General features: G+C 40.3%; 2 protein-coding genes across 2 annotated transcripts; one reads left to right on the top strand and one right to left on the bottom strand.

Annotated features, from left to right (window-relative positions):
• Window positions 1-1922: 1922 nt before the first annotated feature.
• Window positions 1923-3428, bottom strand: LOC126584353 (uncharacterized). The gene is made up of 3 exons (XM_050248758.1): window positions 3416-3428; window positions 3194-3291; window positions 1923-2156 (listed from the first exon to the last, which is right to left on the bottom strand). The coding sequence occupies exons 1-3, from the start codon at window positions 3426-3428 to the stop codon at window positions 1923-1925; spliced, it is 345 nt and encodes a 114-aa protein (XP_050104715.1).
• A 1836-nt stretch (window positions 3429-5264) lies between these two features.
• Window positions 5265-10042, top strand: LOC126586981 (uncharacterized). The gene is made up of 9 exons (XM_050251947.1): window positions 5265-5830; window positions 6414-6459; window positions 6564-6648; window positions 6761-6806; window positions 6902-7000; window positions 7519-7587; window positions 7667-7991; window positions 8096-8247; window positions 8567-10042. Exons 1-9 carry the CDS (start codon window positions 5354-5356, stop codon window positions 9491-9493), a joined length of 2226 nt encoding a protein of 741 aa, XP_050107904.1. The 5' UTR covers window positions 5265-5353; the 3' UTR covers window positions 9494-10042.
• Window positions 10043-17308: the final 7266 nt, after the last annotated feature.

The following is a 17308-nucleotide window of genomic DNA, read 5'->3' as shown; positions in this document are numbered from 1 at the left end:
GGCATACTTGAAGAAGAGGTATACATTGAACAACCTGAAGGTTTTGAAGTTAAAAATGCTTGTCATAAGGTCTACAAATTAAGGAAGGCCTTGTATGGTTTAAAACAGGCACCTAGAGCCTGGTATAGTGAGATTGATGCATATCTCACCAGCTGCAATTTCATCAGAAGCACAAGTGAAGCTACTTTGTACACCAAGTCCGATGAAGAAGGTGGTATCCTTATTGTCTCAATATATGTTGATGACATTGTGTATACTGGAAGCAGCAAAGCACTACTCAGTGAGTTCAAAATGGAGATGATGCAGAAGTATGAGATGTCGGATTTAGGCTTACTCCATCATTTTCTAGGAATGGGAATCCTACAAACTGAAAATGGTGTATTTATTCATCAAAGCAAGTATGCAAAATCATTACTTGTGAGGTTTGGTCTTGAAGACTGCAAACCTGTCTCCATTCCTCTGCCTACTGGTGAGAAGCTCAAGAAGGTAGATGGAAGTGAATTGGCAGATGAAACCATGTACAGGAAAATTGTGGGCAGTCTTCTGTATTTGACAGCAACTAGACCAGATTTGATGTATGCTGCTAGTTTGTTGTCAAGGTTCATGAATGGTCCTACAAAGAAACATTTTGGAGTTGCAAGGAGGGTTCTGAGATATGTGCAAGGCACGCTGAGCTATGAAATTGAGTATGCAAAAGATAGTGATGCAATCCTTGTAGGATTCTGTGATGCAGACTGGGCAGGGAGTGAGGATGATTGCAGGAGCACCTCAGGATATGCTTTTAGCTTTGGTAGTGGGATTTTCTCTTGGGCGTCTGTGAAGCAAAATACAGTTGCTTTATCAACTGCAGAGGCCGAGTATGTCTCAGCAGCAGAAGCCACGGCCCAGGCTATTTGGCTAAGATTTGTACTCGATGATTTTGGAGAAATGCAAGCTGATGCAACACCCTTATTCTGTGACAACATGTCTGCAATCTCCATGGTGAAAAATCCTGTCTTTCACCAGAAAACCAGACACATAAATAGGAAGTTTCATTTTATAAGGGAAGCACTACAAGAAGGTGTGATTAATGTGAAGTTCTGCAGAAGTGAAGAACAACTTGCAGACATATTTACTAAAGCCTTGCCTAAAGATCGATTCAATTACTTGAGGATGAAGTTAGGAGTAAAGCCAGTAAGCAGCTTAGGAGAGGCTGTTGAGAATTAAGCTGCCTCCTTGCTTTAGAGGTATCCTGCAGAAGGTAATCCTGCAGATGAAGTCAAAAGGAAGCAGGAAAGTGTGAAGAAATGAAGACCTTACTAAAATTAGAAGGAGCTTTTTAATTTTCAACAGCTAGTTTCTTCCCCTGTTTTTAGAAAGATTACAGCTGGTGTTTTATCTTTTATTTGTACTGAGCATTCTCATCTTCCTCCAAGTGGATGGATGATATCCTCTGATAACCATTTATGATCGAAGAAGAGTACTAGGCCTCTAGATGTAGGTTCTGGTTTTTAGACCGGCTGTGAAACAAAAAGATATAGTCTTTGTAATTTGTTTTTTGGATATCAAGAAAATATACAAAGTGACTCTTGCTCTTCTGTTTTCTCTCGAGCCAAAACAAACACAAAATTTCGTCAAACCTTTATTCAAGTTTCAATCTTTATCAACATAAAACAATATGCCTGGTACCATTTCAAACACTAAGCGATCACGAGCTAAGATGTGTTGAAGTGAAAGCCCCTGGATTATTGAACGTAAATCTATGCATGAGCCTATGCAAACAGGGTTAAAAGCGGTAGATACCCTGGTTCCTGTAGGCCGAGGTCAACGGTGAAATCGTTCCTATGCGTTACGTACTGAACCCTGAACAAGTTGGATCTCTCCAGCTTGGGTGCTCCTACTCTAGTTCCAATATGGTATCAGAGTCGGCTTCCAGGTTCCGATCATAGTACTGACTGATATTTTACTACATTTGGTCTGTTGGTTACATAAACCATGGTCCTAGAACAAAGATCGGCCAATATCAGGTTAAATCCGTTGTACCGATCCGCCTCCTCCACAACTTCCTCGGTGAACTCCATGGGACTCTTTTTGCTCCACAACTTCCTCGGTGAACTCCATGGGACTCTTTTCATCTTGTCTCTAAAAGTTCTCTTCTTCTTATTTTCATCTTGTCTCTAATAAAAGGGATTAGTCTTAGAGAAAATTAAAGTTCAGAATTTAGATTGGAAATCACCATGCTTAGAAGAAATAGAAATAGCAATAGACCAAGAAATATTGAATGATTGTTGAATTCACCAGAGAAAATCAGATAGAGAATTAAGATAAAAATAAGAAGAAGAGAACATACCAACGAAAAAGAAATCAACGAAATTTGCTTTTCGATATTATCTGAAGAATTGGCTCGCAATTGAATCGCATGTCAGAGTTAAAGCTCGCGGTAGTACATTGCAGTAAAATCATTCAGCCTACTCAAACAATAACATGAAAAAGAACGTAAAATTTAATTAATCATGTAAACAGAAACTGGTAGTGAGAGTAACTTTCTTCTTCTTATAGCAGCAGTGTACCAGCTCCATAACTTCATATAAGTTAATTAAGTTTTCACCTACACCTTAAATCTTGAACCTTTTTCAGTTGGGTAGTATTCATTTCCACAATCACATAAAAATGTACAAAGTAAAAATGAATGTAGATATGTGTGGATCACTCAGAGATTCTTTATGCACGATGTTTCGAGAAAACCTTAGTTAAATTACTTTTATTCAACTTTGATCGATTTATTAATATTGTTGATCATTTAGGGCACAGAATCACCCCTTATAGTTTGGTTTTTGGTTTGCCGAAAGTACGATACTTAAATCCGAAAACGAATCAATTTTTAACCAATCCGAGACTAGAATCCTAAAGTTTAAGCTCTAAATGGCGTCCGTTCTTTACATCCTGCCCGGTAACTAGTGTATCACAAGCTATTTGGATCACCTATACTTCAATGTTCCACCTAATTTCATATGTATTATCTCCCAACCTACACGCGGGGATTCAGCTTGCAATCCAATACACTAAAGCACCCATCAATATATGCAAACAAAACTTCTTGCCAACAGTTGACAGAGTGGAAGATGCAAAACATATGAGAATTTAATACAACAATCACCTCCAAGAATCGAACCGGAAGGTCTCCTCAGCTCTTAGCTTGAGCAAGCTTTTGAACTTCTCTTGCATTTGTGATAAAAGCCACCTTGCCATCTCTGGTGCAAGACGGCCACGTCCCACCTGCTAACCCATATCTTTCTCCTACGATCTCTCCACCTTCCCACCATGCCAAAGAAACCCACTTGTAGCTTTAACTTATTCTCCCCATTGGATCAGATCAATCATCAAATTCCAAACGGAAAACAGAAAATTAAGAACAACCCAGAATTGCCGAACTCACCTGCTATACACATTTGCTTGCCCTTTTATTCGATTTTTTCCCCTCAATTTTTACTTCGTCTTTGCAGAATTCTTGGTTCCTCATCGCTTACAACCTACATCCTACAGTGATTCTGCATTGAAGGCGGTCCATCGTGATCTCTCTCACCTTCACTCTCCTCGTCGTGAGTTGGGCCCACTGAAACGTGGGTCTCAGGAAATAGCTGCCCTCTTGACGGTTAGCTTTGCACTTTTTCAGGATTTTGCGTGGGATTGGCGGTAACGGTAAGGTTTCTAAAAGAGGAAACTTTTTGAGCAGAGGAGGATTTTGTGTCACAACATCACATGAAGTGAACTTTTAATGTCTGTCTGATTCATGTTCTGTACCCAAAGAAGCAATGCTTCATTTTACAATGATCACACGAAATTCACATGCATTTTAGATCCTCTATTTATCTTTTTGGTACATATGTACTTGTACTTTTATTAGAGAAAATTGTGTACACGAGATAGATTAATTAGTTGAGATGTAGAGTAGTGTTACTCAAGACCACAACTGCAAGGGAGAATAAATGTCGTGAAAAGAAGTGAATCACGTGTAGCACAAGATTCTGCTAACCTTAATTCGATATATACCGGTCTTTTCATATATCAATGATCAGTTGACTTTTCAAATTACTAAGATCTTTATTTAAAAATGAAGTGACCATGAGATACAAATCTTCATGACCTAACATCGTTTAGAACATTATTTTCATATATACCTTAAATTCTACGAATTCATTCATTTTATATTATTATTACTTCTCACTTCCGACCCCTCCTCTCTCACTTGTCATTTTTTTCTCTCTATAAACAATTCAGTACAGACGTTGACTTCATCGTGATTGATCAAATAGAATAAGAGAAAATAATCGAGACATTTTGGATGCGGTCCCTAGCTATCAATATTCTTTGATTGAAACCTTGTTAGTTTTTAGTTTTTTATTGAGGTCCCTGACATTAATATAATAATGTAAGTTACTATATTTTTAAATTAAAAATTAAAAATTGAATTTGTAATTGTTTATATTAATGAGATTTTAAATAAAACCCATAATTTATGGGATTAAAAATAATAAAATATAAATTATACTCTCTATTATATTATGTGTGTATACATATATGTATGGGTACATTAACCAAAATTAACAAAAAAAGGTATTGTACCAAAACATGGATACATTCTCAAATCAACGAAAAAGAATGTACCCATATAATTTTAAACATGGATTAAAAAATTTGAATGGATTTTATATTAAAAAAAGGGTACATTTTACATATAACAAATTGATATATTTGAGAATGGGTACATTTAAGATTTAAAAAATTGAAAAATTATATGAATGGGTACATTTAAGATTAAAAAATTGAGAATCTTTTTATATATATATAAAAAACTAATAGGTGCAAACTTAATTTAATTTAATTTTTTATTATTTTAGAAATGTTTGAATTGAAAATTAATTAGAAGTTTAATAGAGGTGTGAGTATTAAACCCTAAATTAATTACTAATTTTTATTTTAAAAATTATATAATAAACATGTAAATTCATTATCACATTAATGATAGGGACTTGAATCAAAATTTGAGAACTAATAAGGTCTTAATCAATGAACAGTAAAAACTAGGGACCGGATACTAATTTTCCCGAAAATAATCCTACTCCAACAAAATTAACTTTTAGGATATAACTCCAACACTCATCGGCTCCTTTTTGACATCCCGCACCACGTGGAGATACGCCACGCTAATTCCCCCTCCGTCCCAAAAGTCATAATTTTCACATACATATAAAGTAGAAATAACATAAATAATAAAAAAAAAACATTTAATTTAATTTTAAAAAAAAATTTAAAAAATAACACCCTGTTTGTTGTCTGGCTGGAGAGAGAGGAGAGGAGAGAGAGGGCACAAAAAATGGGTAAGGTAGTGGAAAGGAAGAAGAAGAAGAAAGGACGGCCCTCTCTTTTGGATCTTCAAAAACGGACTCTCAGAGAGCAGCAGGAGCAATTACAACACCAGCACCAGAAGCGAAAGCCCAATTCTGCCCCTCATTCCAACCCTAATTACAGGACCGCCCCTACAGAATCCTCCCACGCTTCCCTCCGGCGATCCACCCGCCGCAACCCTAACCCCGACGGCAATTCCAACGACGAGGACGAGGACGAGGACGAAGACGACGACGTTTCGGCCGGGAATCGCCGCGAGAAAAAACTCAAGCTCGTCCTCAAATTGCCCTTCAGCAATCAGAAACAGTCGGCCAATTCCGCGTCTCGGAACTCCCCCAGCGTTGGCTCCGAGTCCAACGCCGACGACGATGGCAAAGACAGAACCGACCGGAAGCGCAAGATCAATGCGATCGGCTATGGATCTGGACTCGCTCACCCTCAAAAGGTATTTCAATTTTGGGGCTTTGGGCGAAATGCCCGGATTTTCAATTGTTTTTTTTTTTACGCGGGTTCGAAGCGCCAAAAAAAACCCTCCTTTATTTTTTTCAAGTCTTTTTCTGTGGGTCTGGAAAACTATACGTTGACATTATTATTTCAAAATTCCTTGAATTTCGCACCTTTGAACTATGTTTTTGTCAGTTTTTTTTTCTTTTCTAAAAATCTTTAGTAAATAGGGTTGACCCGGTCGGTCTTTATTATTTTTCTGCAGATCTGCATAAATTTCCCAAAAAGTATTTAACCTTGATCATAATTGTCAGTGTTTTCTTAGATTTTGTTGCTTAAATTCATGTTTATTTACTAACCCTTAATAATGATTAGACTGTCATATCGATCTGCCAAAAGTTTAAATTTGCCTTTTGTGCTTTTTTCCAATTTTATAATTTTTATTTCACAGTTTTTGCAACTGCATTATTTGCCCTTTTGGGATCCTTTGAATGCCTGGCTACTTTGCCTTTTCACACCCACAGTGGAAAAATATAAATTTGCTGTTTTTGGGTTACTGAATTTAATATTTTTTACTTTTGCAGGGTGAGAAGTCAATTCCTGCTGCAAATCCACCAAGCAGCCTACGAGGTTTGATTTTTACTAAATTTCGTGGAAACAAATTTGATATATTTTTTTGGATTTGGATTTGGAAGCTGTGTATTTGACAGCATTGAGGTTATAATCATGGGCAGGAGGGTTAACAACGTTGGACTCTGGACCCTCTACCCCTTTGCCTGATAAAAATTTGCTGCTGTTCGTTCTCGACAGGCTCCAAAAGTGTGTTTTTTGGGTTTTCTGGATTTGTGTTTTGCTTGCTTTGCTGCAGTAGCTTCGACTCTTCTGGAACATCACAGTTTGATGATGTTTGATTGTTTTTTTTTTTCTTCAGGAAGGACACGTACGGTGTGTTTTCTGAACCAGTGGACCCCAAAGAGGTTGGGTTATATAAATGGTGACGCATTAACTTCCAGGATTTGTGTAAAGATTTCTTTTTTTTTATACTAACCTCTTTTTTTTCTATGTTATGCAGCTTCCGGACTACCATGAAGTAATCGAGCACCCTATGGATTTCGGGACGGTGAAGAAGAAACTTACGAGTGGAGTCTACTCCAGTTTGGAACGGTTTGAGGTCAGTTTACACTGATTTCATTGTCTTTTTGTCCTCCTTGTTCCGTTTGAGGTCTGTCGGCTGAAAATTCGCCCTGCGTGTCCTATGGTGAATATTCATAAAAGGTTACCATGTTTGAGTATATAATCAAATGTTCAACACCATGAAATTCGGGCCAACAACATGTTGCTTTGGTAGTTATTGACTGTATTATTCCCTCCCCTTTTAGTTTAAGCAATAAAAGTTTACCATTTTGAGTGCGATGGTTTGCTTGATGTTGACCTTGTATGTTTCAAAGATATGTTTTCCTTCAAAACCATTTTGTTTAATAACTTTTTGGCTGTCTTTTGGTACAGACTGTTGAATTTTACTATTTAGTATCTTCATGGAGTACTACGTGACAAATTTTGTCTTTGACTGCTGAAAATTAGCAATAGAATTTGGATTGTGCCATTGGCGAAGGGATGATTATCTAAAATTTTCATTTTTGCTAGAACTTTGGCCTATCAGAATTAAAATTTAATTTTATGAACTTGCAGGATGATATTTTCTTAATCTGCTCCAATGCGATGCAGTACAATGCCCCAGATACCATATATTTTCGACAGGTACAGTTTGATCCAGCTCCTTTCTTACTTTGTTTGAGGTTATTTGTTTGTTGACTGAACTTCAATGACTTCTTTCCAGGCACGCTCAATACATGAGCTTGCGAAAAAGAATTTTGAAAATTTGAGGCAAGATAGTGATGATAATGAACCAGGACCAAAGGTCGTAAGAAGAGGTAGACCACCAACAAAAAATTTGCACAAGAAATTGGGCAGGCCTTCCTTGGACCGTGCTGGTTCAGAGGTCTCAGATGCCGCTCTTGCTACTGGGGCTGAAAGCACCACATTGGATCTGAGAAAAGGATCTCTTCTTTCAGACAAGTCTGGTTTGGTGGGTTCGCGGAATAATGATGTTTATATTAATTGGTTGACAGATAACAAATTTGAGAGGAATGATGATGTCACAGGTTTGATTTGGTTGTATGTGCACCAATTGTGGTGTTACTTGTCCATTTAATAGGCTTGGTGGATCTTTGATTAATATTGATTTTAAATCTGCAATTTTTTTCAGGTTCCACAAGGGGTAATTCGAAGCTTGGGAAAAAACAATTTGTGTTTGATGAGAACAGGCGTAATACATATAATCAAACTCATCCTTCAGCCAGTGGACGAGAGTCATCTGTATTGACTACATTTGATGGAGAAAGGAAACAGCTGATGGCTGTATGTATATAACTTTGTTCAATTATACTTATGTTCGTGCCTGAATTTTGCCCCAAATTTGTATAAGGACTGCGTATATTGGTGTCTTAGATATATTTAGAGGTTACTTGTTTGCTAGTGGATGGTCATGACCCGTCTTGGGTGTTATTTTAATTGGACGAACCATAATAAAGGAAAAAGGATATTAAACTTATGATTAAATGATGCAGTAGGTTTGGACATGCTGCTTTCTGCCTTTTGGTGGATGAATTTGTATGTGCTATCTTTTGCGTGGAGTTTAATTTATGTGGTCTGCTGACTTGTCTTTTATGTGAATCAGGTAGGGCTTCACTCAGACTATGGTTATGCAAGGAGCCTGGCTCGATTTGCTGCAAATCTTGGAGCTCCAGCTTGGACCATTGCCGCAAAGAAGATCGAAAGGCCTTTGCCCCCTGGTGTTAAGTTCGGCCCAGGGTGGGTTGGAGAAAATGATGTTGCGTCACATAGGCCACTGCTATTAGCCTCAGCCTCACTATGTCAGCCATCTTCATCAGAGCCCTTTCCCATTCGTCCAAATGCATCTTCTGCTGCAGCATATTGCTCTGTTGAGTCTAACGGAGATAAATTGTCAGAGAAGTTGTCGGGACATCACTCATCAGAGAAGCCATCAGGGTATAACTCATCAGAGAAGCATGTGCCTTCTATTCCTTTAGCACTGGATAGCAATACAAGCAGCTCGCTTCCTCTGTCTGCTGCTACCTTATCACCCCCCATTGTTGCTAATAAATCTCCTGAACCCCTCCCTGGAAAAGTAGAAACTGCTGAAGGATCAAACACTTGTACTGGGTTTAATATGCCGAGCAGCAATCTTGGAGTAATGAGGCCCAGGCCTCCATTTCAGATCCATCAGAATTCCATATTCCAACCTGGGATCAATGGATTTAATGGCACAAACGGATTAAACATTCCTGCTCATATGAGAAAGCTAGTTGGAGCGGCCGGGCCCGGTGGTTTTAATTTCCAGTTGTCTCAAATGCTTGATGCGGTCTCTAGGACTAATGTTAACTTCCATCCAGCTACTTCAAACAGCTTAACTTCGGAAGAAACTAAACTCTCTGAAACTTCAGGTACGATAAACTCTTCCCCTTCATTACTAAATCCAGTGAATGAGGCAATGGCAGCACGGACAAGGGGGACTCATCCCGAGCCATCTTGGCAAGGGTTGTCACAACAACGGAAACCCGATTCAGGGTTGTCACCCCAATAAAAATCCGATTCAGTTCCACCAGAGCTGAACCTCAGGTTTCAGTCTCCAGGGCCCCTAGTTCTAGCCAGCCTGATTCAGCGCAGCCGGATTTAACATTGCAACTCTGATAATAATCCATTTTCCCCCCTTCCCATTTCCCATTCTCCTTCAATTAAGTTAACCAATAGAATGGTGGATGATTCAGTTGCTCCTTCTAATGACGAGACCGTAGCCGGTCTCTCAACATCGAGCGCATCCCCACTCGACCGTAATGTAAAGGGGTAGATTGTTCTTGTACAGATTAATTAATGTATCCTACCTAATGCTAATTGTTAGGGCCACAAGTAAAAGAAAAAAGCTTCATTTGTGAGGTTAGAAAGAAACCATGATTTAGGTTTAGGATGTTTGTCTGAAGATGTAGGATAATCTGTTTTTAACATTAATCTGAGAATCCTTGTTTAGTCCAAGGATTGTAATCTCTGTATATGGTTTCTGATGGTGTAATGTTATTTCACACATTTGAAATATTTGTTATTAGTCTGAAGAAATAAAAGTTTGCTTGAGATTGAATCAGGTGCATTTCTTTCGCCGTTAAGAGTCTTCCTCCTCAATTCACTGATTATCGGGTTTATACCCTCTTCCTTTTCTCTTATAGCGCGTTTACTAATCCGTAATCAAATTGAGAGGAATTAGATTGAGGGGGAATTGGATTGATGAGGAATTGAAATGAGGCGGAATCAGAATTTGATTCTTGTTCAAGTTGTTTACTAAAACTGTCAGGAATCGAAGTAGGAATGATGTTGAGTCCATATAAGTTGTTTACTAATTCATTTCAATCGGAATGAAAACTAGGATGATTACTATATTGCCCTTACATAATAAATTATTTTCATACTAATTAATTAAATTAAATTGTATAAATAGGTTTTATTTATTTATTAAAAGATGGCAAGAATGATGTTGAGTCCATATAAGTTGTTTACTAATTCACTTCAATCGGAATGAAAACTAATTTGATGACTAAATTGCCCTTACATAAATAAATTATTTTCATACTAATTAATTAAATTTATATAATAAAATTATCTATATAAAAATATATAAATAGGTTTTATTTATATATTAAAATGACATAATGAGTGTCAAATGAAGGGCAATGTTCGGATAATAAGAAACAAGTGAGGGCATAATTGGAATAAAAGATGCATTCCTGATTCCCTTGTCCTCAGGGAATTCAAATACCTCACAAAACTAGGGAATCCGGTTCTTCCAATTTCAGGAATTGGATTCCTTATTTCGTGTGGGTTCCATCACTTTTTTAATTCCTTAATATTTAGTAAACATCGGAATACTCCGTAATCGGAATTCAATTCCCTTTATTCCGATTACCCTTACGAAAACATGCCATTAGTGTAGATTACTTAAAAACATTATCTGCATGCTGGAGATTATTCAATAATGTGTTCATACGGCGTCGGATTTGCAAGACATGACTGGTTTATTATTTCTACATTGATGTCCTATTAAAAGGGATAACCGACACGACTTCTGACTTTTGGAAAACTAATGCAAGCAGCTTTATGCAGTGCCCAAAATTTCAACGTTTCATGTCAAATTGCACGTCATTTTACGGTGTGGGTTATACTTAAAATATTTTTTAAGTGTTTTCGAAACACAGGCCGGTATATTACGTGTAATTATACAAATGGAGGAGATTTCTTTTTGTTTTTTTTTTTACTTGTCCATTTATTTGTATTATGACATGTGAGATGTACCCGTTAATGTTTTGAGCACATTGAAAAAAATTTCATACTTAAATTAGTATTACTCTTGCAAAAAACTCCTAATAGTACGTGGTTGTGCTAAACATTTCGTCCAAACACCATTGAATTTCGGTCAATGTTCGCCCCATTTGTAATTGTGAAAATGCCAGCAGTCGAGTAAATTGAACCCTAATTCAAGCTTGAAAAGACTCTTTCGACCCTGCAGGCAATGCGCAGATTGGTTGACTAGGAACCTAACAACAAAGTATTATTAGGTGTTTTTCATTACATTAAGAGTAACATAGACATATAAGGATGGTCATTGCAAGCAAATACTCGAGAAGGAGAAATCGAATTTGAGACGTTAAATATAATAATAAATAGATTGTTTGATCGTGACTCGTAGCCTTGTGAAATTGTCTTGTTATACAAAAGTCGTTCACAGGTTTGACTTTTGGAAGCAATGGCAGTTTGACTTTTGTAAAAGCAATGGATGAACCATGTGAGAGAGTTAGAGAGAGAGAGAGAGAGAGAGAGAGAGAGAGGGGTACTGCTGTCTTTGTGCTCTCTTGTTCTAGGCAGGGACTTGGTCAACAATAGCACTGTGTTCAATAACTACATTAATAACGTTTTCCTCTCAATTTCTCAATCTAAGCATACAAATAATGGTGTTATTATTAGAAATGGATGACAAGCAGCTGTCAACTTGGAGGCTATGTCGAATCCCTTACCTCTGCGCGTGTGTTGACCCTAGAAACTACAAAGCCTACGTGGCGCGCAGGCCGAGTATATTCTAAGCTAACTACGTCCTTCGGTGATTGCGGGGCGTGCCAACTCGTCGGCCGAGGCTCGGCCGAGGAGTAAATTTGATGATGCTGCGTTGGGTCGCGCTACTGACTTCTGCGTCTTGCGATTGCGGCCGAGAAAGGAACACGTCTCGGCCTCTTGGGTTCTCGAGCCTGAAGACAAGGCTGCTATTTCTTACAAAGTTCACGAACCGAATTCGGCTTGCAATGTGCCGAATGTAATAACTGTGACACCTCACCTCGCCGAGAAGGCTAATGAGATGACCTCGACCAACAAGGATTCGAAAACCCTTCTCGACCGAGACTTGGATAGGTAATCGACCGTTCTCGCCGCAGTGCTGTTGATGCCAACGGAAGATACTGCGAGACCGACCGACTCTATGGTGACAGAGCTATCTATGCCGACTTAAGATATCACCGGTTGCTTCCACAGTGCTGTTGATGCCAACGGAAGATGTGTCAGCGAAAAAGGAAAAGAAAAAGATCTCAAGTTGTGAGAGTTTGCGCAGGGCAATTTTGTATTGATTTTGTGGGGCTATTCCTGATGCACAGCATCCCCTATTTATAGTACTGAACCTTGAGTCCGATTTTAAATCCTACTCGGACTAGGTTTCCCCCTCCGGATCGCCTCGACCAGTCCTACATCCACTAGGACTATGAACCTAGTCCCTAGCGAAGCTGGATTAGTTTCCTGGATATCCGATCCCGTCGAGACTCCCCATTGCACTAGGATTCGTCCTAACCGCCCTAGGTTTGGATTCCCACGGGTTGACCGATCCATGGTCCTTTTGCCGCCCGGCCTCCTGGGCCGAGAGTGATCTTTCCCTTGGCCCAAACTATTATTTTGGGCCCAAACATTGCCCCCTCGCTTCTGAGGTCTTCGGCCTGAAACCTGCGGCCGAGTTTCGGCCTTGAAGAAGCGAATCTACCACTCAGGATCCTAATACCCGAGTTCCAAGGCGCATTTATTGAACACGATCGCACGATCTTGATCCTGCTAACCCATTCGCCACGTGGCGTCTTCTAACATGGCCAACTCCCCCATAATGACGTCTAAAGCGTGCAGCTGCCTGAACCGTCTTGCCATCATGACCACTATCTCAATCCGCAAGCCACCACCTCAGTCCGTGAGCCCGCTTGTCATCGTGCGGGCGTCGAACCGTCTTTCATTACTAATTTTGCCGTCACACTCAATCGTGCGCCCCCAAAACCTAAAACCGTCGGTCTTCTCAACCGCATTTCCCAAATGTTCATTATGATCAACGATTCCTCCGGTCGATTTTGCCCTTTATTTCGAATTTCGAACGATTGCTCTACCTCCCATAACTCTATAAATACCGAAATTTCTTCATTTGTACTTTACGCTCTCAAACTTCCTGAAATCCCCAACCCTTGCTCTCAGGTGCATTCCTCCATTCCAAGTTTTCGTCCTCAAATCCCCAACCCAGAAAACCTCCTTACGCTGCGCTTTACAATGGCCTCCTTCATCTCCAAACTTTCCCGGGAATGCGACCATCATCAAAAGATCCTTGATCGGAGCTCGATCAAGACTATACGGTTCGAAAACGATATGAGCACCGTCCACCAAATCCTGGGTCCTCTCTTCAAGGCAACAATCCCGCCGACCATCACTGGTCTTCTCCAGGAACACTGCCTTACACCCTTGCTCCAAGGGTTTGAATGGTCGAGATGGGAGGCGGCAAAACCCCAAGCCTCCTGGCCTTCGACGACCACCACCTGGGCAACCTGGGTCGTCCGAATGGAACGGCTCTTCGGCGAAAAATGGAAAATCCTGGGTATCTACGACGCCATCCTCCTTTCGTCGATGGACGTTGTCCCTGACAAGGAGTTGCTCCTAGCCGCTCTATGCTTCTGGTGCTCAGTCACCAACACAATGGTCCTTCCCCTTGGTCCCATTGGTCCCACCATCCTGGACATCACCGCCATTTTGGGGACCTCGGCCACCGGGATCCCTGTCGACGCGACGCTCTCCGGGCACCCGTCGAATATCGATCTGAAGACGCTCTTCGACCGTCGAGCCTTCGAGACCCTGAACAGTGACGGTCACATCCCGTCGAGGGATGAAATACAGAAGCTCCACAAGAACTTTCTCAACTACAACACCCTCTATCTTCACTTCGCCGGCCGAGGGGAAGAGGACCTGCGAGAGGGAGAGCATGAAGCCTTCCTCTTCTACTGGTACAACAAATACATTTGTTGTACCAAGTCAAACAAATGTTTGGTCGAGAATATGCCAGTGGCCGAAGCCCTGGCCAGTGGTCACGTCCTGGCGCTGAGTTCCAATATTCTTGCCCACCTCTTCCGTTGCCTGGCCGAGGCGACTCTTGATGCGTGAATTTCTTGACACACAAATTAAACCCTCTTTTTGACAATTGTAGTATAGATGTAAGTAGGGTATCGTTCTAGGCCGGGGATTAGGAGGGATTGCTAATCTATTCTAAATTAATTTAAAAATATTAAATAAGACTCAAGGACACAAAACTAGGCTAAAAACTCTAATAACTCGAAACACACTTAGGATAACTCAAAATAATGAAAACAATCAAATTAGACACTAGGAACTGCAATGGATGGAAATTAAATTAAAAGACTAACAATAAAGAAAACTAAATAAATAATATAATTTAATAATGGATGGGTGTTTGGTTTTGATGAAAAGTAAATTAAACTTAATTAAATTACAGAATTGACAAAAACATGAAATTAAGGTAAAATGATAAATGACGGACTAGCTAGAGGGTTCTTCTCCACACATGTTATACTTGCATACAAAATGATTTCCAGTTGTTCTTTTAATAAATTGTGAATTTCAATACTCCAGATTAACCGTGAACAACACTTTTTTAATCTTCAAGTTTTCCTTAAGTTATTGAATTGGACGGGAAAACGCATACAACAATTCAAAACATTCTTCAAAAGTCCCCTACGTGAAAAGCACAATAGAGATACAATCAAAGATCATTAAACTTTGTGAAAACTATAAGCATTGACGAGGCATTCGTAACTATGAAAAGCATGATACTCTTGCCAAGAATTTACTTAACGTGATTGTGACTAGCAACCTTTACTACTTGTGAAAATAAGTTCATAACGATTAGGTGAAATTCACTTATATTCTAGCATCAAATTCATGCATGTAAATTAAGCGTGCACTCTCAACCAACATACACAAATCAGTTTTTATACGAACGGATAAGTAAATTGAAATCACAACTTATAAATCACAACTGAAGGTAATCAATTCATATTACAAATATATTCATGGCTTTGGATTAACCTCTAGCCAAAATAAAATTAGTTACACATTATTAAAACACAAATAAACCAAAAGTAAAATATAAGTGGGAAAGATTTAACCGAGAGAGGAGAGTGCTTGCTGCTTCTGTCTGTCTTCCTCCCCGAGGCTCACTGCCCTCCCCTGTCACGCTGCGCAAAGCAGTTTTTTATATGTTCTTTCCTCTGAACTCTCTTGGCTGTCCTCACCTCCCTCTCTTCCTCTGACTTGCTGACGTTCCGCACAGTTTTTCTGTGCTTGCTCTCTACCCAGCTGCAAAGGCAGCTTTGCTTCTCTGTTTTCTCCCCGAGGCTCACTGCCCTCTGGGCTGCCAAGACAGCCCACTGCTGTCCTCTCTCTTCCCGTTCTCCACGTCTGCGAGCTGCCAAAGGGCAGCTCCCCCCTCTACTCCCTTCTCCCGCTACTTCCTTTCTTTTTTATATTTTTTCTTTCTTTCTTTTTTATATTTTTTTCTTTCTTTCTTTCTGGCAGCCTCGCTGCCTTCTGATTTCCTTTTATTTTCTGCCTTCCGTGTGGACTATGCTCTGTCACTCTCTTTTCCGCTGTGCTTCTTCTCTCCCCCTCGTGCTGTCCCCTGTCCTCCACTTTACAGCTCCTATTTTTTTCTCTCCAGCTGCAAAGCAGCTTTCTTTTCTCGGTTCTCAGCTGGAACATAGAACATGGTCTCAGCCAGCACACTCCCACTTTTCCCCACGTCTGACTTGCCTTCCTTGGATTCTTTAGTTGTCTAGTTGGAAATCCACGCTTGCTGACCAAAAAGAAAACGAGTGAATACCGTCTGCATGCACTTTATACACGTAAACAGATATTGGAAAAATCAATGCCGTGGTGCATATATACATAGATTTAAGGACAGAGATTTAGTTCAATTATAATCGCAATGAATTGACCTACAAAAAAAAATCATAATGTTCGAAGTAACTATTCTGTTTATTATTTAAAACTCATTTGTGCTATTTTTATTTTCTTTGCATAACAAATCCTATAAACACAAAAATAACGTAAATAGCTCAAAAATATAAAGAACTAACTAAGAAAAGACGGGTAAATTTGAAGTAAAAATATATATAAATATGATCCGATCAACTCTCCACACGGTGGACCCCCACCAGAATGGCCCTCTCTGGGTCTTCCAGCTCTGGTTGCAGGTGTACTTCGCCTCCCTTCGGCCGGCTATAGCTGATTTCTCAGCAACAGAGGCTCTTGGTCCTCAGCTAGCCTCCCGACCAACACCTCTTCATCAGGCCGAAGAGGTATTTAGGTACCTCTTCGCCCTTGACGATCTCTCAAGCGACGAATTCCTGGTTTGTCGCCGTCGCGACTACCCCTCCTCCATCAGACTGCCTACCTCTACGTGGGCCGAAGATGAGGATGCCGCTCTTCGCCAAACCTGGGGGTCGTTCGTGCTTGCTCGCGACCTTCCTCTCGGCTGCGACGGGAAACGGTCGGGGTGGGAAGTGTACCATCCGAACTTCCTTGCCCGTCAGCTCGGCTATCTTCAGGGCTGTCCCGTCCCCCTTCTCTCTTCCCGCACAGTCTTGAGCCGCGGACGTGAGCCTCGCTCTTCAGAGAACGAGTGCAGGACTGCCGCGAAGGAATTTCAAGAGTACTGCCAAAGATTTCGCCTTCGACCGGCCACCCCAGAAACCCATTGTACTGACACCTTTGGTGAGTGGTGGGAAAATTACACTCAGGAGTTCTTCGGTGCGCCGGTCGAAGATGTGCTAAGCAAGCTCTTCGGTGACCGACCTAAGAAAGCCCCGGCCCCCCATTCTCAAGGTAGTTGTTCAATTTCCCCTTTTTTCTTCAACCTTGCATATTGTACGCCCTACTGAATTGTCTTTATCCTTTTAGGTAGTCGGCCTTTGAGAAAGACGGAGGCAGTTGCCACTGCCACGGCCGGGAAAAAATCGGTCGTGTCCCAAAAGGGCAAACCCGCTGGTAGGGCCGC

This window comes from Malus sylvestris, chromosome 10, assembly GCF_916048215.2.
Source record: "Malus sylvestris chromosome 10, drMalSylv7.2, whole genome shotgun sequence".
In the NCBI taxonomy this organism is placed as follows: Eukaryota; Viridiplantae; Streptophyta; class Magnoliopsida; order Rosales; family Rosaceae; genus Malus; species Malus sylvestris.
The sequence above is the reverse complement of the archived record's forward strand: the minus strand, read 5'-3'. Positions and strand labels throughout refer to the sequence as shown.

Excerpts from the sequence above, each read along its gene's own strand:
- LOC126584353 (XM_050248758.1), bottom strand. Across the intron at positions 2,157-3,193 it reads TTATCACAAATGCAAGAGAA|AGACAAGATGAAAATAAGAA; the intron begins GTTCAAAAGCTT and ends CCCTTTTATTAG.
- LOC126586981 (XM_050251947.1), top strand. The coding sequence starts at position 5,354 with ATGGGTAAGGTAGTGGAAAGGAAGAAGAAGAAGAAAGGACGGCCCTCT. Across the intron at positions 5,831-6,413 it reads GACTCGCTCACCCTCAAAAG|GGTGAGAAGTCAATTCCTGC; the intron begins GTATTTCAATTT and ends TTACTTTTGCAG. Across the intron at positions 6,807-6,901 it reads AACCAGTGGACCCCAAAGAG|CTTCCGGACTACCATGAAGT; the intron begins GTTGGGTTATAT and ends TATGTTATGCAG.